Below are 26,848 nucleotides of genomic sequence, written 5' to 3' on the forward strand. Positions count from 1 at the left end.
GCCTCAAGGGGGATGGTGAGGTGGCTATTTAAAGTGGAGGTGTGTGTGGTGTCTGTGTCAACGTGTGTGTAGTGTGAGTGTGTGTGTAGTGTGTGTAGTGTGTGTGTGTAGTGTGTGTAGTGTGTGTAGTGTGTGTGTGTAGTGTGTGTAGTGTGTGTGGTGTCTGTGTCAACGTGTAAGTGTGTGTGTAGTGTGTGTAGTGTGTGTGTAGTGTGAGTGTGTGTGTGTAGTGTGTGTAGTGTGTGTGTGTCAACGTGTAAGTGTGTGTAGTGTGTGTGTAGTGTGAGTGTGTGTGTAGTGTGTAGTGTGTGTGGTGTCTGTGTCAACGTGTGTGTGTAGTGTGTGTGTAGTTTGTGTAGTGTGTGTGTAGTGTAGTGTGTGTGGTGTCTGTGTCAACCTGTGTGTAGTGTGTGCGTAGTGTGTGTGTGTAGTGTGTACTGTGTAGTGTGTGTGTAGTGTGTGTGTGTAGTGTGTGTAGTGTGTGTACTGTGTAGTGTGTGTGTAGTGTGTGTAGTGTGTGTGGTGTCTGTGTCAACGTGTGTGTAGTGTGTGTGGTGTCTGTGTCAACGTGTAAGTGTGTGTGTAGTGTGTGTGTAGTGTGTGTGTAGTGTGTGTGTGTAGTGTGTGTAGTGTGTGTGTAGTGTGTGTGTAGTGTGTGTGTAGTGTGTGTAGTGTGTGTGGTGTCTGTGTCAACGTGTGTGTAGTGTGTGTGTGGTGTGTGTGTAGTGTGTGTAGTGTGTGTGGTGTGTGTGTCAACGTGTAAGTGTGTGTAGTGTGTGTACTGTGTGTGTAGTGTGTGTGTAGTGTGTGTGGTGTCTGTGTCAACGTGTGTGTGTGTAGTGTGTGTGTGTAGTGTGAGTGTGTGTGGTGTCTTTGTCAACGTGTGTGTGTAGTGTGTGTGTCAACGTGTGTAGTGTGTGTAGTGTGTGTGTAGTGTGAGTGTGTGTAGTGTGTGTGGTGTCTGTCAACGTGTGTGTAGTGTGTGTGTAGTGTGAGTGTAGTGTGTGTGTAGTGTGTGTGTAGTGTGAGTGTGTGTGCAGTGTGTGTGTAGTGTGTGTAGTGTGTGTAGTGTCTGTGTCAACGTGTGTGTAGTGTGTGTGTCGTGTGTGTGTAGTGTGAGTGTGTGTGTAGTGTGTGTGTAGTGTGTGTAGTGAGTGTAGTGTCTGTGTCAACGTGTGTGTAGTGTGTGTGTCGTGCACTACCACTCCCCACACAGTGCGCTAACCACTGCACCACCACTCCCCACACACACAGTGCGCTAGCCACTGCACCACCACTCCCCACTCACACACACACAGTGCGCTAACCACTGCACCACCACTCCCCACTCACACACACAGTGCGCTAACCACTGCACCACCACTCCCCACACACACAATGCGCTAACCACTGCACCACCGCTCCCCACACACACAGTGCGCTAACCACTGCACCACCACTCCCCACACACACACACAGTGCGCTAACTACTGCACCACCACTCCTCACACACACACAGTGCGCTAACCACTGCACCACCACTCCTCACACACACACAGTGCGCTAACCACTGCACCACCACTCCCCACACACACACACAGTGCGCTAACCACTGCACCACCACTCCCCACACACACACACAGTGCGCTAACCACTGCACCACCACTCCTCACACACACACAGTGCGCTAACCACTGCACCACCACTCCCCACTCACACACACAGTGCGCTAACCACTGCACCACCACTCCCCACTCACACACACAGTGCGCTAACCACTGCACCACCACTCCCCACACTCACACACACAGTGCGCTAACCACTGCACCACCATTCCCCACTCACACACAGTGCGCTAACCACTGCACCACCACTCCCCACACACACACACACAGTGCGCTAACCACTGCACCACCACTCCTCACACACACACAGTGCGCTAACCACTGCACCACCACTCCCCACACTCACACACACAGTGCGCTAACCACTGCACCACCACTCCCCACACACACACACAGTGCGCTAACCACTGCACCACCACTCCCCACACACACACACAGTGCGCTAACCACTGCACCACCACTCCCCACACTCACACACACAGTGCGCTAACCACTGCACCACCACTCCCCACACACACAGTGCGCTAACCACTGCACCACCACTCCCCACACACACACAGTGCGCTAACCACTGCACCACCACTCCCCACACACACACACACAGTGCGCTAACCACTGCACCACCACTCCCCACACACACACAGTGCGCTAACCACTGCACCACCACTCCCCACACACACACAGTGCGCTAACCACTGCACCACCACTCCCCACACACACACACACAGTGCGCTAACCACTGCACCACCACTCCCCACACACACACAGTGCGCTAACCACTGCACCACCACTCCCCACACACACACACACAGTGCGCTAACCAATCATCATCGATAATGGTCCCTTTAAAACAGATCGATAACAAGAAACATTTGGGTATAAAAACATTTCGCAACAAACTTTACACACCCCCTAGAGTTTAACCAACTAACTCGTTCGCTAACTAACCCGTTAACTAACTCGTTCACTAACTAACCCGTTAACTTGCTAACTAGTTCGCTCACACCTTAACTAACTAGTTCGCTAACTCGTTAACTAACTAGTTCGCTCACTCCTTAACTAGTTCGCTCACTCCTTAACTAGTTCGCTAACTCGTTAGCTAACTAGTTCGCTAACTCGTTAACTAGTTCGCTAACTAACTTGTTAACTAACTTGTTAACCAACTCGTTGACTAACTCGTTCACTAACTATCTAGTTCGCTAACTCGTTAACTAACTCGTTTGCTAACTAACCCGTTCACCAACTAGTTCACTAACTAGTTAGCTAACTAGTTCACTAACTCGTTAACTAACCCGTTCACTAACTAGTTAACTAACTCGTTAACTAACTAGTTCGCTCACTAACTCGTTACCTAACTAGTTTGCTGACTAACTCGTTTACTAACTCGTTCGCTAACTAACTCGTTAACTAACTAGTTCGCTAACTTCTTAACTTGCTAGTTTGCTAACTCGTTAACTAACTAGTTCGCTAACTTGTTAACTAACTAGTTCGCTAACTCCTTAACTAGCTCGCGAACTCGTTAACTAACTAGTTCGCTAACTCGTCAACTAACTAGTTCGCTAACTCGTTAACTAACTAGTTCATTAACTCGTTAAACAACTAGTTTGCTAACTCGTTAACTAGTTTGCTAACTCATTAACTGGTTTGCTAACACGTTAACTAGTTTGATAACACGTTAACTAACTAGTTTGCCAACTCGTGAACTAACTAACAATTTCGCTACCTCGTTAACTAGTTCGCTAACTCGTTAACTAACTAGTTTGCTAACTCGTTAACCAACTAGTTTGCTAACTCGTTAACTAACAATTTCGCTAACTCGTGAACTAGCTAACAATTTCGCAAACTCGTTAACTAACTAGTTTGCTAACTCATTAACTAGTTTGCTAACTCGTTAACTAACTAGTTTGCTAACACGTGAACTAACTAGTTTGCTAACTCGTTAACTAACTAGTTTGCTTACACGTTAACTAACTAGTTTGCTAACTCGTGAACTAACAATTTCGCTAACTTGTTAACTAACTAGTTTGCTAACTTGTTAACTGGTTTGCTAACTCGTTAACTAACAATTTCGCTAACTTGGGAACTAACAAGTTCGCTAACTCGTTAACTAACAAGTTTGCTAACACGTTAACTAGTTTGCTAACTCGTGAACTAGTTTGCTAACTTGTTAACTAGTTTGCTAACTTGTTAACTAGTTTGCTAACTCGTGAACTAACTAACAAGTTCGCTAACTCGTTAACTAACTAGTTTGCTAACTCGTGAACTAACTAACAAGTTCGCTAACTCGTTAACTAACTAGTTCGCTAACTCGTTAACTAACTAGTTTACTAACTCGTTGACTAACTAGTTCGCTAACTCGTTAACTAACTAGTTTGCTAACTCGTGAACTAACAAGTTCGCTAACTCGTGAACTAACTAACTAGTTTGCCAACTCGTGAACTAACTAACAAGTTCGCTAACACGTGAACTAACTAACTAGTTTACTAACTCGTGAACTAACTAACTAGTTCACTAACTCGTGAACTAACTAGTTTACTAACACGTGAACTAACTAACTAGCTTGCTAACTCGTTAACTCACCGACTACACGATTTGCAAATCGCCTTGACACAAGCAGCTCCGGTTGCTGCAGGTAATTAAAAAGTTGCTCTCAACGTGCTCACAGAGATCCGTACACGTTGCACGCAATCGCAGAGTTGCACGCAATCGGGGGGTTGCACGCAATTTCGGGGAGTTGCACGCAACCAATGGGCCGCGTGAGTGTGTAGCGATCCATTGTGAGCTGCCTATGGGTGATGGTTTAGAGTGGGTGGGTGAGTGAGTGAGTGGGTGAGTGGGTGAGTGAGTGGGTGGGTGAGTGGGTGGGTGGGGTGAGTGAGTGGGTGGGTGAGTGGGTGGGTGAGTGAGTGGGTGAATGGGTGAGTGAGTGAGTGGGTGAGTGAGTGAGTGGGTGAGTGAGTGAGTGGGTGAGTGAGTGGGTGAGTGGGTGGGTGAGAGAGTGGGTGGGTGAGTGGGTGGGTGAGTGGGTGAGTGGGGTTGGTGGGTGAGTAATTGAGTGGGTGGGGTTGGTGGGTGAGTGGGTGAGTGAGTGGGTGAGTGGGTGGGTGAGTGGGTGAGTGAGTGGGGTGGGTGAGTGAGTGGGTGAGTGGGTGGGTGAGTCGGTGGGTGAATGGGGTGAGTGAATGGGCGAGTGGGGTGGGTGAGTGAGTGGGTGAGTGGGTGAGTGAGTGGGTGGGTGAGTGGGTGAGTGAGTGGGTGAGTGGGGTGGGTGAGTGAGTCAGTGAGTGAGTGAATGGGTGAGTGGGGTGGGTGAGTGGGTGGGCGAGTGGGGTGGGTGGGTGAATGGGGTGAGTGGGTGGGTGAGTGGATGTGTGAGCGGGTGGGTGGGTAAGTCAGATGGACTGATACAGGAGAATGTGCAGCTGAGTGGACTTGCCACGGTGGCTCGGAATGTTAACTACCTCGCCACGTACGCAGGAAATCGTGGGTTCGATCCAGACCTGCTGACGATGCCTGCTGCCGCTGTACGTTTGAAGTCTGCGTCTCTCTCTCTCTCTCTGTCACAGTGGTGGTCATGGCGTGGATATTTCACGGGTTCCCTGTTCCAACGTGATAATCCCCTTGATCGAGCTGCCTTAATCATTCATGAGGGCCAGGTCGCTCACTGCAGCAAAGGAGCTTGCAGTTGGCAAGCACAGAAACACCATTTTAACAGCTCTCCAATCCTCACCTGAAGCTTTTTGGGACCCTGCAGGAATCCAGTAGGTAGAGAAATTCAAAGAACAGGCCAAGCCACGAGCAAATCGCCATCAGCTGGGACGAGGCTACGTTCGATACGCAAACGGTTCTTGTTCGGCCGGATCGAGGGGGCTAAGGGGGCTAAACGGCACGGGGCTTAGAGAAGAGACGGAGTGACGTGGTTACGGGAGGACGTGGAGCTGAGTGGACTTGCCGATGACCGGTACCAGCGGTGTCAAGATCGGCCTCTGTGGAGGAGGCTCGTGAAGGACGCTGCTACTGGGCGGTTGGAGGCAGTCGCCCTCCCAACAACAACGGAGGGCGGAGGAGCGACGCTCACAACAACGAGCGGAGCGCCGGGTGGCTAAAGCGCAGCAGGTTGGCACAGTAGGGGGGCACAGGTGGTGCATCAGCCAGTCATCTCAGTCAGTCGACCCGTGGCACCTGCTGGGACTGCCCCGTGACCTCCTCCTCCTGCACCTAGCCTGGCACAGCAGTACACAACACGTGCCACCTGCCGGGTCTGTCCCGTGACCTCCTCCTCATGCACCTAGCCTGGCACAGCAGTACACAACACGTGCCACCTGCCGGGTCTGTCCCGTGACCTCCTCCTCCTCCTGCACCTAGCCTGGCACAGCAGTACAACACGTGGTTTGGCAGCAGCAATCATCACCAGCACTGCGGGAGAGAGACAGTCGGCCGGGCGTGGCGGCGGTGGTGGTTGCTGGCCACCCACCCCAAGGCCACAGCGCTCCTAACAGCACTTGCCCCAGCAGTACGTTCAGGGGCTACACGGGGGATCTTTGTCTTTGTACGCAGGCTGGTCGATGGAAAGGGATAGGCCTAGGGTTAGTCTAGGTTCAGGGATAGGCCTAGGGTTAGTCTAGGCTCAGGGATAGGCCTAGGATTAGTCTAGGCTCAGGGATAGGCCTAGGGTTAGTCTAGGCTCAGGGATAGGCCTAGGGTTAGTCTAGGTTCAGGGATAGGCCTAGGGTTAGTCTAGGCTCAGAGATAGGCCTAGGGTTAGTCTAGGTTCAGGGATAGGCCTAGGGTTAGTCTAGGTTCAAGGATAGGTCTATGAATAGGCCTAGGGTTAGTCTAGGTTCAGGGATAGGCCTAGGGTTAGTCTAGGTTCAGGAATAGGCATAGGGTTAGTCTAGGTTCAGGGATAGGCCTAGGGTTAGTCTAGGCTCAGGGATAGGCCTAGGGTTAGTCTAGGCTCAGGGATAGGCCTAGGGTTAGTCTAGGCTCAGGGATAGGCCTAGGGTTAGTCTAGGTTCAGGGATAGGCTTAGGATTAGTCTAGGCTCAGGGATATGCCTAGGGTTAGTCTAGGTTCACGGATAGGCCTAGGGTTAGTCTAGGTTCAGGGATAGGCCTAGGGTTAGTCTAGGTTCAGGGATAGGCCTAGGGTTAGTCTAGGCTCAGAGATGGGCCTAGGGTTAGTCTAGGTTCAGGGATAGGCCTAGGGTTAGTCTAGGTTCAGGGATAGGCCTAGGGTTAGTCTAGGTTCAGGGATAGGCCTAGGGTTAGTCTAGGTTCAAGGATAGGTCTATGAATAGGCCTAGGGTTAGTCTAGGTTCAGGGATAGGCCTAGGGTTAGTCTAGGTTCAGGAATAGGCCTAGGGTTAGTCTAGGTTCATGGATAGGCCTAGGGTTAGTCTAGGTTCAGGGATAGGCCTAGGGTTAGTCTAGGTTCAAGGATAGGTCTATGAATAGGCCTAGGGTTAGTCTAGGTTCAGGGATAGGCCTAGGGTTAGTCTAGGTTCAGGAATAGGCATAGGGTTAGTCTAGGTTCAGGGATAGGCCTAGGGTTAGTCTAGGCTCAGGGATAGGCCTAGGGTTAGTCTAGGCTCAGGGATAGGCCTAGGGTTAGTCTAGGCTCAGGGATAGGCCTAGGGTTAGTCTAGGTTCAGGGATAGGCTTAGGATTAGTCTAGGCTCAGGGATAGGCCTAGGGTTAGTCTAGGTTCACGGATAGGCCTAGGGTTAGTCTAGGTTCAGGGATAGGCCTAGGGTTAGTCTAGGTTCAGGGATAGGCCTAGGGTTAGTCTAGGCTCAGAGATGGGCCTAGGGTTAGTCTAGGTTCAGGGATAGGCCTAGGGTTAGTCTAGGTTCAAGGATAGGTCTATGAATAGGCCTAGGGTTAGTCTAGGTTCAGGGATAGGCCTAGGGTTAGTCTAGGTTCAGGAATAGGCCTAGGGTTAGTCTAGGTTCATGGATAGGCCTAGGGTTAGTCTAGGCTCAGGGATAGGCCTAGGGTTAGTCTAGGCTTAGGGATAGGCCTAGGGTTAGTCTAGGCTCAGGGATAGGCCTAGGGTTAGTCTAGGTTCAGGGATAGGATTAGGATTAGTCTAGGCTCAGGGATAGGCCTAGGGTTAGTCTAGGTTCAGGGATAGGCCTAGGGTTAGTCTAGATTCAGGGATAGGCCTAGGATTAGTCTAGGCTCAGGGATAGGCCTAGGGTTAGTCTAGGTTCAGGAATAGGCATAGGGTTAGTCTAGGTTCAGGGATAGGCCTAGGGTTAGTCTAGGTTCAGGGATAGGCCTAGGGTTAGTCTAGGTTCAGGGATAGGCCTAGGGTTAGTCTAGGTTCAGGGATAGGCCTAGGGTTAGTCTAGGTTCAGGGATAGGCCTAGGGTTAGTCTAGGTTCAGGGATAGGCCTAGGGTTAGTCTAGGCTCAGGGATAGGCCTAGGGTTAGTCTAGGTTCAGGGATAGGCCTAGGGTTAGTCTAGGCTCAGGGATAGGCCTAGGGTTAGTCTAGGTTCAGGGATAGGCCTATGGTTAGTCTAGGTTCAGGGATAGGTCTAGGAATATGCCTAGGGTTAGTCTAGGCTCAGGAATAGGCCTAGGGTTAGTCTAGGTTCAGGGATAGGCCTAGGGTTAGTCTAGGTTCAGGGATAGACCTAGGGTTAGTCTAGGCTCAGGGATAGGCCTAGAGTTAGTCTAGGCTCAGGAATAGGCCTAGGGTTAGTCTAGGCTCAGGGATAGGCCTAGGGTTAGTCTAGGCTCAGGAATAGGCCTAGGGTTAGTCTAGGCTCAGGGATAGGCCTAGGGTTAGTCTAGGTTCAGGGATAGGCCTAGGGTTAGTCTAGGCTCAGGAATAGGCCTAGGGTTAATCTAGGCTCAGGAATAGGCCTAGGGTTAGTCTAGGCTCAGGGATAGGCCTAGGGTTAGTCTAGGCTCAGGGATAGGCCTAGGGTTAGTCTAGGCTCAGGGATAGGCCTAGGGTTAGTCTAGGCTCAGGGATAGGCCTAGGGTTAGTCTAGGCTCAGGGATAGGTCAATGAATAGGTCTAAGATTAGTCTAGGTTCAGGGAGGGGTCTTGGAATAGGTCTAGGGATAGGCCTAGAGATAGTCTAGGGTAGGGATAGGTCTAGGGTTAGATATAGTGAATGGTCTAGGGATAGGTTTTAGGGTTAGGGATAGGCCTAGGCTAGGGTTGGGAGTTTGGGGCTAGGAATGAGCTCACTTAGGGTGAGAATTTTGGTCCGCACGTTGATGGCTGGGGTTCAGGTCAAGGGGCTAAGCCTTGTTCTAGATTTGGTCTCAATTTCAATCTGAGGTCGAAGGTTGGGCCTGGTTTAGAGGCCAGGTCCAGGGTTTAGGTGTAAGGCCTTGGTCTACTGCTTGTGTCTAGGAGGCTAGAGTTGAGTATAGAATTGAGACTAGGCCTAGGGTTAAAACAAGGGTTAACGCTAGGTCTAGAGTTGACACTAGGTCTAGAGTTAAGACTAGGTCTAGAGTTAAGACGAGGTCTAGAGTTAAGACTACAGTTAAGAATAGGTTTAAAGTTAACACGAGAGTTAACCCTAGGTCTAGAGTTAAGACGAAGTCTAGAGTTAACACTAGGTCTAGAGTTAACACTAGGTCTAGAGTTAACACTAGGTCTAGAGTTAACACGAGGTCTAGAGTTAACACTAGGTCTAGAGTTAACACGAGGTCTAGAGTTAACACTAGGTCTAGAGTTAACACTAGGTCTAGAGTTAACACTAGGTCTAGAGTTAACACGAGGTCTAGAGTTAACACGAGGTCTAGAGTTAACACTAGGTCTAGAGTTAACACTAGGTCTAGAGTTAACACTAGATCTAGAGTTAACACGAGGTCTAGAGTTAACACGAGGTCTAGAGTTAACACTAGGTCTAGAGTTAACACTAGGTCTAGAGTTAACACGAGGTCTAGAGTTAACGCTAAGTCTAGAGTTAACATGAGGTCTAGAGTTAACACTAGAGTTAACACTAGGTCTAGAGTTAACACTAGGTCTATAGTTAACACTAGGTCTAGAGTTAACACTAGATCTAGAGTTAACACGAGGTCTAGAGTTAACACGAGGTCTAGAGTTAACACTAGGTCTAGAGTTAACACTAGGTCTAGAGTTAACACGAGGTCTAGAGTTAACGCTAAGTCTAGAGTTAACATGAGGTCTAGAGTTAACACTAGAGTTAACACTAGGTCTAGAGTTAACACGAGGTCTAGAGTTAACACGAGGTCTAGAGTTAACACTAGGTCTAGAGTTAACACTAGGTCTAGAGTTAACACTAGGTCTAGAGTTAACACGAGGTCTAGAGTTAACACGAGGTCTAGAGTTAACACGAGGTCTAGAGTTAACACGAGGTCTAGAGTTAACACTAGGTCTAGAGTTAACACGAGGTCTAGAGTTAACACGAGGTCTAGAGTTAACACTAGGTCTAGAGTTAACACTATGTCTAGAGTTAACTCGAGGTCTAGAGTTAAGACTATAGTTAACACTAGGTCTAGAGTTAACACTATGTCTAGAGTTAACTCGAGGTCTAGAGTTAAGACTATAGTTAAGAATAGGTCTAAAGTTAACACGAGAGTTAACCCTAGGTCTAGAGTTAACACAAGAGTTAACACGAGGTCTAGAGTTAACACTAGGTCTAGAGTTAACGCTAGGTCTAGAGTTAACACTAGAGTTAACACTAGGTCTAGAGTTAACACTATGTCTAGAGTTAACTCGAGGTCTAGAGTTAAGACTATAGTTAAGAATAGGTCTAAAGTTAACATGAGAGTTAACGCAAGGTCTAGAGTTAAGACGAGGCCTAGAGTTAACAACCTAGGCGACCTACGCCATGTCTACGGTCGCCACGGAGACCTAGGCGACCGACGCCATGTCTCCGGTCGCCACGGAGACCTAGGCGACCGACGCCATGTCTACGGTCGCCACGGAGACCTAGGCGACCGACGCCATGTCTACGGTCGCCACGGAGACCTAGGCGACCGACGCCATGTCTCCGGTCGCCACGGAGACCTAGGCGACCGACGTCATGTCTACGGTCGCCACGGAGACCTAGGCGACCGACGCCATGTCTACGGTCGCCACGGAGACCTAGGCGACCGACGCCATGTCTACGGTCGCCACGGAGACCTAGGCGACCGACGCCGTGTCTACGGTCGCCACGGCGACCTAGGGGGCGGAGGCGTGGTTCCGGTTGCCGGGGAGACCAGGGTACAGGTAGAGGTCACGGCAGAGGGTGCTGGAGTACTCGGACATCTCTTTGCAGCGGTGGTACTCCGAGCCTGGGGCATAGGCCTCTCTCTCCTTGATGAGGCTGTTAATCTAACGGGGGGAGAGACACATGGTGGGCGGGGTTAGTGGGTCTCTGTGTGAGTGAGTGTGGTGAGTGTGGTGAGTCTGTGGGTCTCTGTGTGAGTGAGTGTGTGGGTCTGTGGGTCTCTGTGGGGTGAGTGTGGTGAGTCTGTGGGTCTCTGTGTGGTGAGTCTGTGGGTGTCTGTGTGGTGAGTCTGTGGGTGTCTGTGTGGTGAGTGTGGTGAGTCTGTGGGTCTCAGTGTGGTGAGTCTGTGGGTCTCTGTGTGGTGTGTCTGTGGGTCTCTGTGTGGTGAGTCTGTGGGTCTCTGTGTGGTGAGTCTGTGGGTCTCTGTGTGATGAGTCTGTGGGTCTCTGTGTGGTGAGTCTGTGGGTCTCTGTGTGGTGAGTCTGTGGGTCTCTGTGTGGTGAGTGTGGGTCTCTGTGTGGTGAGTCTGTGGGTCTCTGTGTGAGTGAGTGTGGTGAGTGTAGTGAGTCTGTGGGTCTCTGGGTCTCTGTGTGGTGAGTCTATGGGTCTCTGTGTGGTGAGTCTGTGGGTCTCTGTGTGGTGAGTCTATGGGTCTTTGTGTGGTGAGTCTATGGGTCTCTGTGTGGTGAGTCTGTGGGTCTCTGTGTGGTGAGTCTGTGGGTCTCTGTGGGGTGAGTCTCTGTGTGGTGAGTCTGTGGGTCTCTGTGTGGTGAGTCTGTGGGTGTCTGTGTGGTGAGTCTATGGGTCTCTGTGTGGTGAGTCTGTGGGTCTCTGTGTGGTGAGTCTGTGGGTCTCTGTGTGAGTGAGTGTGGTGAGTCTGTAGGTCTCTGTGTGGTGAGTCTGTGGGTCTCTGTGTGGTGAGTCTGTGAGTCTCTGTGTGGTGAGTCTGTGGGTCTCTGTGTGATGAGTCTGTGAGTCTCTGTGTGGTGAGTCTGTGAGTCTCTGTGTGTGGTGAGTCTGTGGGTCTCTGTGTGATGAGTCTGTGGGTCTGTGTGGTGAGTCTGTGGGTCTCTGTGTGATGAGTCTGTGAGTCTCTGTGTGGTGAGTCTGTGAGTCTCTGTGTGGTGAGTCTGTGGGTCTCTGTGTGGTGAGTCTGTGGGTCTCTGTGTGGTGAGTCTGTGGGTCTCTGTGTGGTGAGTCTATGGGCCTCTGTGTGGTGAGTCTGTGGGTCTCTGTGTGGTGAGTCTGTGGGTCTCTGTGTAGTGAGTGTAGTGAGTCTGTGGGTCTGTGTGTGGTGAGTCTGTGGGTCTCTGTGTGGTGATGAGTCTATGGGTCTCTGTGTGGTGAGTCTGTGGGTCTCTGTGTGGTGAGTCTGTGAGCCTCTGTGTGGTGAGTCTGTGGGTCTCTGTGTGGTGAGTCTGTGGGTCTCTGTGTGGCGAGTCTGTGGGTCTCTGTGTGATGAGTCTGTGGGTCTCTGTGTGATGAGTCTGTGAGTCTCTGTGTGGTGAGTCTGTGAGTCTCTGTGTGGTGAGTCTGTGAGTCTCTGTGTGGTGAGTCTGTGGGTCTTTGTGTGGTGAGTCTGTGGGTCTCTGTGTGATGAGTCTGAGTCTCTGTGTGGTGAGTCTGTGAGTCTCTGTGTGGTGAGTCTGTGGGTTTCTGTGTGGTGAGTCTGTGGGTCTCTGTGTGGTGAGTCTGTGGGTCTCTGTGTGGTGAGTCTGTGGGTCTCTGTGTGGTGAGTCTGTGGGTCTCTGTGTGGTGAGTCTGTGGGTCTCTGTGTGGTGAGTCTATGGGTCTCTGTGTGGTGAGTCTGTGGGTCTCTGTGTGGTGAGTCTGTGGGGCTCTGTGTGGTGAGTCTGTGGGTCTCTGTGTGATGAGTCTATGGGTCTCTGTGTGGTGAGTCTATGGGTCTCTGTGTGGTGAGTCTGTGGGTCTCTGCGTGGTGAGTCTGTGGGTCTCTGTGTGGTGAGTCTGTGGGTCTCTATGTGATGAGTCTATGGGTCTCTGTGTGGTGAGTCTGTGGGTCTCTGTGTGGTGAGTCTGTGGGTCTCTGTGTGGTGAGTCTGTGGGTCTCTGTGTGGTGAGTCTATGGGTCTCTGTGTGGTGAGTCTGTGGGTCTCTGCGTGGTGAGTCTGTGGGGCTCTGTGTGGTGAGTCTGTGGGTCTCTGTGTGATGAGTCTATGGGTCTCTGTGTGGTGAGTCTATGGGTCTCTGTGTGGTGAGTCTGTGGGTCTCTGCGTGGTGAGTCTGTGGGTCTCTGTGTGGTGAGTCTGTGGGTCTCTATGTGATGAGTCTATGGGTCTCTGTGCGAGCGATGAGTCTGTGGGTCTCTGTGTGGTGAGTCTGTGGGTCTCTGTGTGGTGAGTCTGTGGGTCTCTGTGTGATGAGTCTGTGGGTCTCTGTGTGGTGAGTTTGTGGGTCTCTGTGTGGTGAGCCTGTGGGTCTCTGTGTGGTGAGTCTGTGGGTCTCTGTGTGAGTGAGTCTGTGAGTCTCTGTGTGGTGAGTCTATGGGTCTCTGTGTGATGACTCTGTGGGTTTCTGTGTGAGTGAGTCTGTGAGTCTCTGTGTGGTGAGTCTATGGGTCTCTGTGTGATGAGTCTGTGGGTCTCTGTGTGATGAGTCTCTGGGTCTCTGTGTGGTGAGTCTGTGGGTCTCTGTGTGGTGAGTCTGTGGGTCTCTGTGTGGTGAGTCTGCGGCTCTCTGTGTGGTGAGTCTGTGGGTCTCTGTGTGGTGAGTCTGTGGGTCTCTGTGTGGTGAGTCTGTGGGTCTCTGTGTGGTGAGTCTGTGGGTCTCTGTGCGAGCGATGAGTCTGTGGGTCTCTGTGTGGTGAGTCTGTGGGTCTCTGTGCGAGCGATGAGTCTGTGGGTCTCTGTGTGGTGAGTCTGTGGGTCTCTGTGTGGTAAGTCTGTGGGTCTCTGTGTGGTGAGTCTGTGGGTCTCTGTGTGGTGAGTCTATGGGTCTCTGTGTGGTGAGTCTGTGGGTCTCTGCGTGGTGAGTCTATGGGTCTCTGTGTGGTGAGTCTATGGGTCTCTGTGTGGTGAGTCTGTGGGTCTCTGCGTGGTGAGTCTGTGGGTCTCTGTGTGGTGAGTCTGTGGGTCTCTATGTGATGAGTCTATGGGTCTCTGTGTGGTGAGTCTGTGGGTCTCTGTGTGGTGAGTCTGTGGGTCTCTGTGTGATGAGTCTATGGGTCTCTGTGTGGTGAGTCTGTGGGTCTGTGTGGTGAGTCTTTGGGTCTCTGTGTGGTGAGTCTGTGGGTCTCTGTGTGATGAGTCTGTGAGTCTCTGTGTGATGAGTCTGTGGGTCTCTGTGCAAGCGATGAGTCTGTGGGTCTCTGTGTGGTGAGTCTGTGACTCTCTGTGTGGTGAGTCTGTGGGTCTCTGTGTGATGAGTCTATGGGTCTCTGTGTGGTGAGTCTATGGGTCTCTGTGTGGTGAGTCTGTGGGTCTCTGCGTGGTGAGTCTGTGGGTCTCTGTGTGGTGAGTCTGTGGGTCTCTATGTGATGAGTCTATGGGTCTCTGTGCGAGCGATGAGTCTGTGGGTCTCTGTGTGGTGAGTCTGTGGGTCTCTGTGTGGTGAGTCTGTGGGTCTCTGTGTGATGAGTCTGTGGGTCTCTGTGTGGTGAGTTTGTGGGTCTCTGTGTGGTGAGCCTGTGGGTCTCTGTGTGGTGAGTCTGTGGGTCTCTGTGTGAGTGAGTCTGTGAGTCTCTGTGTGGTGAGTCTATGGGTCTCTGTGTGATGAGTCTGTGGGTCTCTGTGTGATGAGTCTCTGGGTCTCTGTGTGGTGAGTCTGTGTGTCTCTGTGTGGTGAGTCTGTGGGTCTCTGTGTGGTGAGTCTGTGGGTTTCTATGTGATGAGTCTATGGGTCTCTGTGTGGTGAGTCTGTGGGTCTCTGTGTGGTGAGTCTGTGGGTCTCTGTGCGGTGAGTCTGTGGGTCTCTGTGTGGTGAGTCTGTGGGTCTCTGTGTGATGAGTCTGTGGGTCTCTGTGTGGTGAGTCTATGGGTCTCTGTGTGGTGAGTCTGTGGGTCTCTGTGTGGTGTGTCTGTGGGTCTCTGTGTGATGAGTCTGTGGGTCTCTGTGTGGTGAGTCTGTGGGTCTCTGTGTGGTGAGTCTGTGGGTCTCTGTGTGGTGAGTCTGTGGGTCTCTGTGTGGTGAGTCTGTGGGTCTCTGTGTGATGAGTCTGTGGGTCTCTGTGTGGTGAGTTTGTGGGTCTCTGTGTGGTGAGTCTGTGGGTCTCTGTGTGGTGAGTCTATGGGTCTCTCTCTCCATCTTTCTCTCTGTGCGAGTGATGAGTCTATGGGTCTCTGTGTGGTGAGTCTGTGGGTCTCTGTGTGATGAGTCTGTGGGTCTCTGTGCAAGCGTTAAGTCTGTGGGTCTCTGTGTGGTGAGTCTGTGAGTCTCTGTGTGATGAGTCTGTGGGTCTCTGTGTGATGACTCTGTGGGTCTCTGTGTGATGAGCCTGTGGGTCTCTGTGTGGTGAGTCTGTGGGTTTCTGTGTGAGTGAGTCTGTGAGTCTCTGTGTGGTGAGTCTATGGGCCTCTGTGTGATGAGTCTGTGGGTCTCTGTGTGATGAGTCTCTGGGTCTCTGTGTGGTGAGTCTGTGGGTCTCTGTGTGATGAGTCTCTGGGTCTCTGTGTGGTGAGTCTGTGGGTCTCTGTGAAGTGAGTCTGTGGGTCTCTGTGTGGTGAGTCTGTGGGTTTCTATGTGATGAGTCTATGGGTCTCTGTGTGGTGAGTCTGTGGGTCTCTGTGTGGTGAGTCTGTGGGTCTCTGTGCAGTGAGTCTGTGGGTCTCTGTGTGGTGAGTCTGTGGGTCTCTGTGTGATGAGTCTGTGGGTCTCTGTGTGGTGAGTCTATGGGTCTCTGTGTGGTGAGTCTGTGGGTCTCTGTGTGGTGTGTCTGTGGGTCTCTGTGTGATGAGTCTGTGGGTCTCTGTGTGGTGAGTCTGTGGGTCTCTGTGTGGTGAGTCTGTGGGTCTCTGTGTGGTGAGTCTGTGGGTCTCTGTGTGGTGAGTCTGTGGGTCTCTGTGTGGTGAGTCTGTGGGTCTCTGTGTGATGAGTCTGTGGGTCTCTGTGTGGTGAGTCTGTGAGTCTCTGTGTGTGGTGAGTCTGTGGGTCTCTGTGTGATGAGTCTGTGGGTCTCTGTGTGATGAGTCTGTGGGTATCTGTGTGGTGAGTCTGTGGGTCTCTGTGTGATGAGTCTGTGAGTCTCTGTGTGGTGAGTCTGTGAGTCTCTGTGTGGTGAGTCTGTGGGTCTCTTTGTGGTGAGTCTGTGGGTCTCTGTGTGGTGAGTCTGTGGGTCTCTGTGTGGTGAGTCTATGGGCCTCTGTGTGGTGAGTCTGTGGGTCTCTGTGTGGTGAGTCTGTGGGTCTCTGTGTAGTGAGTGTGGTGAGTCTGTGGGTCTGTGTGTGGTGAGTCTGTGGGTCTCTGTGTGGTGATGAGTCTATGGGTCTCTGTGTGGTGAGTCTGTGGGTCTCTGTGTGGTGAGTCTGTGAGCCTCTGTGTGGTGAATCTGTGGGTCTCTGTGTGGTGAGTCTGTGGGTCTCTGTGTGGCGAGTCTGTGGGTCTCTGTGTGATGAGTCTGTGGGTCTCTGTGTGATGAGTCTGTGAGTCTCTGTGTGGTGAGTCTGTGAGTCTCTGTGTGGTGAGTCTGTGAGTCTCTGTGTGGTGATTCTGTGGGTCTCTGTGTGGTGAGTCTGTGGGTCTCTGTGTGATGAGTCTGTGAGACTCTGTGTGGTGAGTCTGTGAGTCTCTGTGTGGTGAGTCTGTGGGTTTCTGTGTGGCGAGTCTGTGGGTCTCTGTGTGGTGAGTCTGTGGGTCTCTGTGTGGTGAGTTTGTGGGTCTCTGTGTGGTGAGTCTGTGGGTCTCTGTGTGATGAGTCTGTGGGTCTCTGTGTGGTGAGTTTGTGGGTCTCTGTGTGGTGAGTCTGTGGGTCTCTGTGTGGTGAGTCTGTGAGTCTCTGTGTGGTGAGTCTGTGGGTCTCTGTGTGGTGAGTCTATGGGTCTCTGTGTGGTGAGTCTGTGGGTCTCTGTGTGGTGAGTCTGTGGGTCTCTGTGTGGTGTGCCTGTGGGTCTCTGTGTGGTGAGTCTGTGGGTCTCTGTGTGGTGAGTCTGTGGGTCTCTGTGTGATGAGTCTGTGGGTCTCTGTGTGATGAGTCTGTGGGTCTCTGTGTGGTGAGTCTGTGGGTCTCTGTGTGGTGAGTCTATGGGTCTCTCTCTCCATCTTTCTCTCTGTGCGAGTGATGAGTCTATGGGTCTCTGTGTGGTGAGTCTATAGGTCTCTGTGTGGTGAGTCTGTGGGTCTCTGCGTGGTGAGTCTGTGGGTCTCTGTGTGGTGAGTCTGTGGGTCTCTATGTGATGAGTCTATGGGTCTCTGTGTGGTGAGTCTGTGGGTCTCTGTGTGGTGAGTCTGTGGGTCTGTGTGTGGTGAGTCTGTGGGTCTCTGTGTGGTGAGTCTGTGGGTCTCTGTGTGATGAGTCTATGGGTCTCTGTGTGGTGAGTCTGTGGGTCTGTGTGGTGAGTCTTTGGGTCTCTGTGTGATGAGTCTGTGGGTCTCTGTGTGATGAGTCTGTGAGTCTCTGTGTGATGAGTCTGTGGGTCACTGTGCGAGCGATGAGTCTGTGGGTCTCTGTGTGGTGAGTCTGTGGGTCTCTGTGTGGTGAGTCTATGGGTCTCTGTGTGGTGAGTCTGTGGGTCTCTGTGTGGTGTGTCTGTGGGTCTCTGTGTGATGAGTCTGTGGGTCTCTGTGTGGTGAGTCTGTGGGTCTCTGTGTGGTGAGTCTGTGGGTCTCTGTGTGGTGAGTCTGTGGGTCTCTGTGTGGTGAGTCTGTGGGTCTCTGTGTGGTGAGTCTGTGGGTCTCTGTGTGGTGAGTCTGTGGGTCTCTGTGTGATGAGTCTGTGGGTCTCTGTGTGGTGAGTTTGTGGGTCTCTGTGTGGTGAGTCTGTGGGTCTCTCTCTCCATCTTTCTCTCTGTGTGAGTGATGAGTCTATGGGTCTCTGTGTGGTGAGTCTGTGCGTCTCTGTGTGATGAGTCTGTGGGTCTCTGTGCAAGTGATAAGTCTGTGGGTCTCTGTGTGGTGAGTCTGTGAGTCTCTGTGTGATGAGTCTGTGGGTCTCTGTGTGATGACTCTGTGGGTCTCTGTGTGGTGAGTCTATGGGTCTCTGTGTGATGAGTCTGTGGGTCTCTGTGTGATGAGTCTCTGGGTCTCTGTGTGGTGAGTCTGTGGGTCTCTGTGTGGTGAGTCTGTGGGTCTCTGTGTGGTGAGTCTGTGGCTCTCTGTGTGGTGAGTCTGTGGGTCTCTGTGTGGTGAGTCTGTGGGTCTCTGTGTGGTGAGTCTGTGGGTCTCTGTGTGGTGAGTCTGTGGGTCTCTGTGCGAGCGATGAGTCTGTGGGTCTCTGTGTGGTGAGTCTGTGGGTCTCTGTGCGAGCGATGAGTCTGTGGGTCTCTGTGTGGTGAGTCTGTGGGTCTCTGTGTGGTGAGTCTGTGGGTCTCTGTGTGGTGAGTCTGTGGGTATCTGTGTGGTGAGTCTGTGAGTCTCTGTGTGGTGAGTCTGTGGGTCTCTGTGTGTTGAGTCTGTGGGTCTCTGTGTGGTGAGTCTATGGGTCTCTGTGTGATGAGTCTATGGGTCTCTTTGTGGTGAGTCTGTGAGTCTCTGTGTGATGAGTCTATGGGTCTCTGTGTGGTGAGTCTATGGGTCTCTGTGTGGTGAGTCTGTGGGTCTCTGTGTGGTGAGTCTGTGGGTCTCTGTGTGGTGAGTCTGTGGGTCTCTGTGTGGTGAGTCTGTGAGTCTCTGTGTGGTGAGTCTGTGGGTCTCTGTGTGTTGAGTCTGTGGGTCTCTGTGTGGTGAGTCTATGGGTCTCTGTGTGATGAGTCTATGGGTCTCTGTGTGGTGAGTCTGTGAGTCTCTGTGTGATGAGTCTATGGGTCTCTGTGTGGTGAGTCTATGGGTCTCTGTGTGGTGAGTCTGTGGGTCTCTGTGTGGTGAGTCTGTGGGTCTCTGTGTGGTGAGTCTGTGAGTCTCTGTGTGGTGAGTCTGTGGGTCTCTGTGTGATGAGTCTATGGGTCTCTGTGTGGTGAGTCTGTGGGTCTCTGTGTGGTGAGTCTGTGGGTCTCTGTGTGATGAGTCTGTGGGTCTCTGTGTGGTGAGTCTGTGGGTTACTGTGTGATGAGTCTGTGGGTCTCTGTGTGGTGAGTCTATGGGTCTCTGTGTGGTGAGTCTGTGAGTCGCTGTGTGGTGAGTCTGTGGGTCTCTGTGTGGTGAGTCTGTGGGTCTCTGTGTGGTGAGTCTGTGGGTCTCTGTGTGGTGAGTCTGTGGGTCTCTGTGTGGTGAGTCTGTGGGTCTCTGTGTGGTGAGTCTGTGGGTCTCTGTGTGGTGAGTCTGTGGGTCTCTGTGTGGTGAGTTTGTGGGTCTCTGTGTGGTGAGTCTGTGGGTCTCTGTGTGATGAGTCTGTGGGTCTCTGTGTGGTGAGTTTGTGGGTCTCTGTGTGGTGAGTCTGTGGGTCTCTGTGTGGTGAGTCTGTGGGTCTCTGTGTGGTGTGTCTGTGGGTCTCTGTGTGGTGAGTCTGTGGGTCTCTGTGTGGTGAGTCTGTGGGTCTCTGTGTGATGAGTCTGTGGGTCTCTGTGTGGTGAGTTTGTGGGTCTCTGTGTGGTGAGTCTGTGGGTCTCTGTGTGGTGAGTCTATGGGTCTCTCTCTCCATCTTTCTCTCTGTGCGAGTGATGAGTCTATGGGTCTCTGTGTGGTGAGTCTGTGGGTCTCTGTGTGGTGAGTCTGTGGGTCTCTGTGTGATGAGCCTGTGGGTCTCTGTGTGGTGAGCCTGTGGGTCTCTGTGTGAGTGAGTCTGTGGGTCTCTGTGTGATGAGCCTGTGAGTCTCTGTGTGGTGAGCCTATGGGTCTCTGTGTGATGAGTCTGTGGGTCTCTGTGTGATGAGTCTCTGGGTCTCTGTGTGGTGAGTCTGTGGGTCTCTGTGTGGTGAGTCTGTGGGTCTCTGTGTGGTGAGTCTGTGCGTCTCTATGTGATGAGTCTGTGGGTCTCTGTGTGGTGAGTCTGTGGGTCTCTGTGTGGTGAGTCTGTGGGTCTCTGTGTGGTGAGTCTGTGAGTCTCTGTGTGATGAGTCTCTGGGTCTCTGTGTGATGATTCTGTGGGTCTCTGTGTGGTGAGTCTGTGGGTCTCTATGTGGTGAGTCTATGGGTTTCTGTGTGGTGAGTCTGTGGGTCTCTGTGTGGTGAGTCTGTGAGTCTCTGTGTGGTGAGTCTGTGAGTCTCTGTGCGAGCGATGAGTCTGTGGGTCTCTGTGTGGTGAGTCTGTGGGTCTCTGCGTGGTGAGTCTGTGGGTCTCTGTGTGGTGAGTCTGTGGGTCTCTGTGTGGTGAGTCTGTGGGTCTCTGTGATGAGTCTGTGGGTCTCTGTGTGATGAGTCTGTGCGTCTCTGTGTGGTGAGTCTGTGCGTCTCTGTGTGGTGAGTCTATGGGTCTCTGTGTGGTGAGTCTGTGGGTCTCTGTGTGGTGAGCCTGTGGGTCTCTGTGTGAGTGAGTCTGTGGGTCTCTGTGTGGTGAGTCTGTGGGTCTCTGTGTGATGAGTCTGTGGGTCTCTATGTGGTGAGTCTATGGGTTTCTGTGTGGTGAGTCTGTGGGTCTGTGTGTGGTGAGTCTGTGGGTCTCTGTGTGGTGATGAGTCTATGGGTCTCTGTGTGGTGAGTCTGTGGGTCTCTGTGTGGTGAGTCTGTGAGCCTCTGTGTGGTGAATCTGTGGGTCTCTGTGTGGTGAGTCTGTGGGTCTCTGTGTGGCGAGTCTGTGGGTCTCTGTGTGATGAGTCTGTGGGTCTCTGTGTGATGAGTCTGTGAGTCTCTGTGTGGTGAGTCTGTGAGTCTCTGTGTGGTGAGTCTATGGGTCTCTGTGTGGTGAGTCTGTGGGTCTCTGTGTGGTGAGTCTGTGGGTCTCTGTGTGGTGAGTCTGTGGGTCTCTGTGTGGTGAGTCTGTGAGTCTCTGTGTGGTGAGTCTGTGGGTCTCTGTGTGTTGAGTCTGTGGGTCTCTGTGTGGTGAGTCTATGGGTCTCTGTGTGATGAGTCTATGGGTCTCTGTGTGGTGAGTCTGTGAGTCTCTGTGTGATGAGTCTATGGGTCTCTGTGTGGTGAGTCTATGGGTCTCTGTGTGGTGAGTCTGTGGGTCTCTGTGTGGTGAGTCTGTGGGTCTCTGTGTGGTGAGTCTGTGAGTCTCTGTGTGGTGAGTCTGTGGGTCTCTGTGTGATGAGTCTATGGGTCTCTGTGTGGTGAGTCTGTGGGTCTCTGTGTGGTGAGTCTGTGGGTCTCTGTGTGATGAGTCTGTGGGTCTCTGTGTGGTGAGTCTGTGGGTTACTGTGTGATGAGTCTGTGGGTCTCTGTGTGGTGAGTCTATGGGTCTCTGTGTGGTGAGTCTGTGAGTCTCTGTGTGGTGAGTCTGTGGGTCTCTGTGTGGTGAGTCTGTGGGTCTCTGTGTGGTGAGTCTGTGGGTCTCTGTGTGGTGAGTCTGTGGGTCTCTGTGTGGTGAGTCTGTGGGTCTCTGTGTGGTGAGTCTGTGGGTCTCTGTGTGGTGAGTCTGTGGGTCTCTGTGTGGTGAGTTTGTGGGTCTCTGTGTGGTGAGTCTGTGGGTCTCTGTGTGATGAGTCTGTGGGTCTCTGTGTGGTGAGTTTGTGGGTCTCTGTGTGGTGAGTCTGTGGGTCTCTGTGTGGTGAGTCTGTGGGTCTCTGTGTGGTGTGTCTGTGGGTCTCTGTGTGGTGAGTCTGTGGGTCTCTGTGTGGTGAGTCTGTGGGTCTCTGTGTGATGAGTCTGTGGGTCTCTGTGTGGTGAGTTTGTGGGTCTCTGTGTGGTGAGTCTGTGGGTCTCTGTGTGGTGAGTCTATGGGTCTCTCTCTCCATCTTTCTCTCTGTGCGAGTGATGAGTCTATGGGTCTCTGTGTGGTGAGTCTGTGGGTCTCTGTGTGGTGAGTCTGTGGGTCTCTGTGTGGTGAGTCTGTGGGTCTCTGTGTGGTGAGTCTGTGAGTCTCTGTGTGATGAGTCTCTGGGTCTCTGTGTGATGATTCTGTGGGTCTCTGTGTGGTGAGTCTGTGGGTCTCTATGTGGTGAGTCTATGGGTTTCTGTGTGGTGAGTCTGTGGGTCTCTGTGTGGTGAGTCTGTGAGTCTCTGTGTGGTGAGTCTGTGAGTCTCTGTGCGAGCGATGAGTCTGTGGGTCTCTGTGTGGTGAGTCTGTGGGTCTCTGCGTGGTGAGTCTGTGGGTCTCTGTGTGGTGAGTCTGTGGGTCTCTGTGTGGTGAGTCTGTGGGTCTCTGTGATGAGTCTGTGGGTCTCTGTGTGATGAGTCTGTGCGTCTCTGTGTGGTGAGTCTGTGCGTCTCTGTGTGGTGAGTCTATGGGTCTCTGTGTGGTGAGTCTGTGGGTCTCTGTGTGGTGAGTCTGTGGGTCTCTGTGTGGTGAGTCTGTGGGTCTCTGTGTGGTGAGTTTGTGGGTCTCTGTGTGGTGAGTCTGTGGGTCTCTGTGTGATGAGTCTGTGGGTCTCTGTGTGGTGAGTTTGTGGGTCTCTGTGTGGTGAGTCTGTGGGTCTCTGTGTGGTGAGTCTGTGGGTCTCTGTGTGGTGTGTCTGTGGGTCTCTGTGTGGTGAGTCTGTGGGTCTCTGTGTGGTGAGTCTGTGGGTCTCTGTGTGATGAGTCTGTGGGTCTCTGTGTGGTGAGTTTGTGGGTCTCTGTGTGGTGAGTCTGTGGGTCTCTGTGTGGTGAGTCTATGGGTCTCTCTCTCCATCTTTCTCTCTGTGCGAGTGATGAGTCTATGGGTCTCTGTGTGGTGAGTCTGTGGGTCTCTGTGTGGTGAGTCTGTGGGTCTCTGTGTGATGAGCCTGTGGGTCTCTGTGTGGTGAGTCTGTGGGTCTCTGTGTGAGTGAGTCTGTGGGTCTCTGTGTGATGAGCCTGTGAGTCTCTGTGTGGTGAGCCTATGGGTCTCTGTGTGATGAGTCTGTGGGTCTCTGTGTGATGAGTCTCTGGGTCTCTGTGTGGTGAGTCTGTGGGTCTCTGTGTGGTGAGTCTGTGGGTCTCTGTGTGGTGAGTCTGTGCGTCTCTATGTGATGAGTCTGTGGGTCTCTGTGTGGTGAGTCTGTGGGTCTCTGTGTGGTGAGTCTGTGGGTCTCTGTGTGGTGAGTCTGTGAGTCTCTGTGTGATGAGTCTCTGGGTCTCTGTGTGATGATTCTGTGGGTCTCTGTGTGGTGAGTCTGTGGGTCTCTATGTGGTGAGTCTATGGGTTTCTGTGTGGTGAGTCTGTGGGTCTCTGTGTGGTGAGTCTGTGAGTCTCTGTGTGGTGAGTCTGTGAGTCTCTGTGCGAGCGATGAGTCTGTGGGTCTCTGTGTGGTGAGTCTGTGGGTCTCTGCGTGGTGAGTCTGTGGGTCTCTGTGTGGTGAGTCTGTGGGTCTCTGTGTGGTGAGTCTGTGGGTCTCTGTGATGAGTCTGTGGGTCTCTGTGTGATGAGTCTGTGCGTCTCTGTGTGGTGAGTCTGTGCGTCTCTGTGTGGTGAGTCTATGGGTCTCTGTGTGGTGAGTCTGTGGGTCTCTGTGTGGTGAGTCTGTGGGTCTCTGTGTGGTGAGTCTGTGGGTCTCTGTGTGGTGAGTTTGTGGGTCTCTGTGTGGTGAGTCTGTGGGTCTCTGTGTGATGAGTCTGTGGGTCTCTGTGTGGTGAGTTTGTGGGTCTCTGTGTGGTGAGTCTGTGGGTCTCTGTGTGGTGAGTCTGTGGGTCTCTGTGTGGTGTGTCTGTGGGTCTCTGTGTGGTGAGTCTGTGGGTCTCTGTGTGGTGAGTCTGTGGGTCTCTGTGTGATGAGTCTGTGGGTCTCTGTGTGGTGAGTTTGTGGGTCTCTGTGTGGTGAGTCTGTGGGTCTCTGTGTGGTGAGTCTATGGGTCTCTCTCTCCATCTTTCTCTCTGTGCGAGTGATGAGTCTATGGGTCTCTGTGTGGTGAGTCTGTGGGTCTCTGTGTGGTGAGTCTGTGGGTCTCTGTGTGATGAGCCTGTGGGTCTCTGTGTGGTGAGCCTGTGGGTCTCTGTGTGAGTGAGTCTGTGGGTCTCTGTGTGATGAGCCTGTGAGTCTCTGTGTGGTGAGCCTATGGGTCTCTGTGTGATGAGTCTGTGGGTCTCTGTGTGATGAGTCTCTGGGTCTCTGTGTGGTGAGTCTGTGGGTCTCTGTGTGGTGAGTCTGTGGGTCTCTGTGTGGTGAGTCTGTGCGTCTCTATGTGATGAGTCTGTGGGTCTCTGTGTGGTGAGTCTGTGGGTCTCTGTGTGGTGAGTCTGTGGGTCTCTGTGTGGTGAGTCTGTGAGTCTCTGTGTGATGAGTCTCTGGGTCTCTGTGTGATGATTCTGTGGGTCTCTGTGTGGTGAGTCTGTGGGTCTCTATGTGGTGAGTCTATGGGTTTCTGTGTGGTGAGTCTGTGGGTCTCTGTGTGGTGAGTCTGTGAGTCTCTGTGTGGTGAGTCTGTGAGTCTCTGTGCGAGCGATGAGTCTGTGGGTCTCTGTGTGGTGAGTCTGTGGGTCTCTGCGTGGTGAGTCTGTGGGTCTCTGTGTGGTGAGTCTGTGGGTCTCTGTGTGGTGAGTCTGTGGGTCTCTGTGATGAGTCTGTGGGTCTCTGTGTGATGAGTCTGTGCGTCTCTGTGTGGTGAGTCTGTGCGTCTCTGTGTGGTGAGTCTATGGGTCTCTGTGTGGTGAGTCTGTGGGTCTCTGTGTGGTGAGCCTGTGGGTCTCTGTGTGAGTGAGTCTGTGGGTCTCTGTGTGGTGAGTCTGTGGGTCTCTGTGTGATGAGTCTGTGGGTCTCTATGTGGTGAGTCTATGGGTTTCTGTGTGGTGAGTCTGTGGGTCTGTGTGTGGTGAGTCTGTGGGTCTCTGTGTGGTGATGAGTCTATGGGTCTCTGTGTGGTGAGTCTGTGGGTCTCTGTGTGGTGAGTCTGTGAGCCTCTGTGTGGTGAATCTGTGGGTCTCTGTGTGGTGAGTCTGTGGGTCTCTGTGTGGCGAGTCTGTGGGTCTCTGTGTGATGAGTCTGTGGGTCTCTGTGTGATGAGTCTGTGAGTCTCTGTGTGGTGAGTCTGTGAGTCTCTGTGTGGTGAGTCTATGGGTCTCTGTGTGGTGAGTCTGTGGGTCTCTGTGTGGTGAGTCTGTGGGTCTCTGTGTGGTGAGTCTGTGGGTCTCTGTGTGGTGAGTCTGTGAGTCTCTGTGTGGTGAGTCTGTGGGTCTCTGTGTGTTGAGTCTGTGGGTCTCTGTGTGGTGAGTCTATGGGTCTCTGTGTGATGAGTCTATGGGTCTCTGTGTGGTGAGTCTGTGAGTCTCTGTGTGATGAGTCTATGGGTCTCTGTGTGGTGAGTCTATGGGTCTCTGTGTGGTGAGTCTGTGGGTCTCTGTGTGGTGAGTCTGTGGGTCTCTGTGTGGTGAGTCTGTGAGTCTCTGTGTGGTGAGTCTGTGGGTCTCTGTGTGATGAGTCTATGGGTCTCTGTGTGGTGAGTCTGTGGGTCTCTGTGTGGTGAGTCTGTGGGTCTCTGTGTGATGAGTCTGTGGGTCTCTGTGTGGTGAGTCTGTGGGTTACTGTGTGATGAGTCTGTGGGTCTCTGTGTGGTGAGTCTATGGGTCTCTGTGTGGTGAGTCTGTGAGTCTCTGTGTGGTGAGTCTGTGGGTCTCTGTGTGGTGAGTCTGTGGGTCTCTGTGTGGTGAGTCTGTGGGTCTCTGTGTGGTGAGTCTGTGGGTCTCTGTGTGGTGAGTCTGTGGGTCTCTGTGTGGTGAGTCTGTGGGTCTCTGTGTGATGAGTCTATGGGTCTCTGTGTGGTGAGTCTGTGGGTCTCTGTGTGGTGAGTCTGTGGGTCTCTGTGTGGTGAGTCTGTGGGTCTCTGTGTGGTGAGTCTGTGGGTCTCTGTGTGGTGAGTTTGTGGGTCTCTGTGTGGTGAGTCTGTGGGTCTCTGTGTGATGAGTCTGTGGGTCTCTGTGTGGTGAGTTTGTGGGTCTCTGTGTGGTGAGTCTGTGGGTCTCTGTGTGGTGAGTCTGTGGGTCTCTGTGTGGTGTGTCTGTGGGTCTCTGTGTGGTGAGTCTGTGGGTCTCTGTGTGGTGAGTCTATGGGTCTCTCTCTCCATCTTTCTCTCTGTGCGAGTGATGAGTCTATGGGTCTCTGTGTGGTGAGTCTGTGGGTCTCTGTGTGGTGAGTCTGTGGGTCTCTGTGTGATGAGCCTGTGGGTCTCTGTGTGGTGAGCCTGTGGGTCTCTGTGTGAGTGAGTCTGTGGGTCTCTGTGTGATGAGCCTGTGAGTCTCTGTGTGGTGAGCCTATGGGTCTCTGTGTGATGAGTCTGTGGGTCTCTGTGTGATGAGTCTCTGGGTCTCTGTGTGGTGAGTCTGTGGGTCTCTGTGTGGTGAGTCTGTGGGTCTCTGTGTGGTGAGTCTGTGCGTCTCTATGTGATGAGTCTGTGGGTCTCTGTGTGGTGAGTCTGTGGGTCTCTGTGTGGTGAGTCTGTGGGTCTCTGTGTGGTGAGTCTGTGAGTCTCTGTGTGATGAGTCTCTGGGTCTCTGTGTGATGATTCTGTGGGTCTCTGTGTGGTGAGTCTGTGGGTCTCTATGTGGTGAGTCTATGGGTTTCTGTGTGGTGAGTCTGTGGGTCTCTGTGTGGTGAGTCTGTGAGTCTCTGTGTGGTGAGTCTGTGAGTCTCTGTGCGAGCGATGAGTCTGTGGGTCTCTGTGTGGTGAGTCTGTGGGTCTCTGCGTGGTGAGTCTGTGGGTCTCTGTGTGGTGAGTCTGTGGGTCTCTGTGTGGTGAGTCTGTGGGTCTCTGTGATGAGTCTGTGGGTCTCTGTGTGGTGAGTCTGTGGGTCTCTGTGTGGTGAGTTTGTGGGTCTCTGTGTGGTGAGTCTGTGGGTCTCTGTGTGATGAGTCTGTGGGTCTCTGTGTGGTGAGTTTGTGGGTCTCTGTGTGGTGAGTCTGTGGGTCTCTGTGTGGTGAGTCTGTGGGTCTCTGTGTGGTGTGTCTGTGGGTCTCTGTGTGGTGAGTTTGTGGGTCTCTGTGTGGTGAGTCTGTGGGTCTCTGT

The 26,848-nt window shown here is 52.5% G+C and overlaps 1 protein-coding gene across 3 annotated transcripts in view; it reads right to left on the bottom strand.

Annotated features, from left to right (window-relative positions):
• Positions 1 to 2,433: 2,433 nt before the first annotated feature.
• LOC116958310 (caspase-2) overlaps positions 2,434 to 26,848 on the bottom strand; it is a 78,798-nt gene continuing 54,383 nt past the window's right edge. For all 3 annotated transcript variants that reach the window (XM_076056354.1, XM_076056353.1, XM_076056352.1), the window contains one exon: positions 2,434 to 10,918. In XM_076056354.1, coding sequence (XP_075912469.1) covers positions 10,766 to 10,918 — 153 coding nt within the window. In that variant the 3' untranslated portion in view covers positions 2,434 to 10,765. The remainder of the gene's footprint in view (positions 10,919 to 26,848) is intronic.

The sequence above is a fragment of the Petromyzon marinus genome, chromosome 75, assembly GCF_048934315.1.
Source record: "Petromyzon marinus isolate PM22_M1 ecotype Great Lakes invasive population chromosome 75, UKy_Petmar_22M1.pri1.0, whole genome shotgun sequence".
Classification (NCBI taxonomy): Eukaryota; Metazoa; Chordata; class Hyperoartia; order Petromyzontiformes; family Petromyzontidae; genus Petromyzon; species Petromyzon marinus.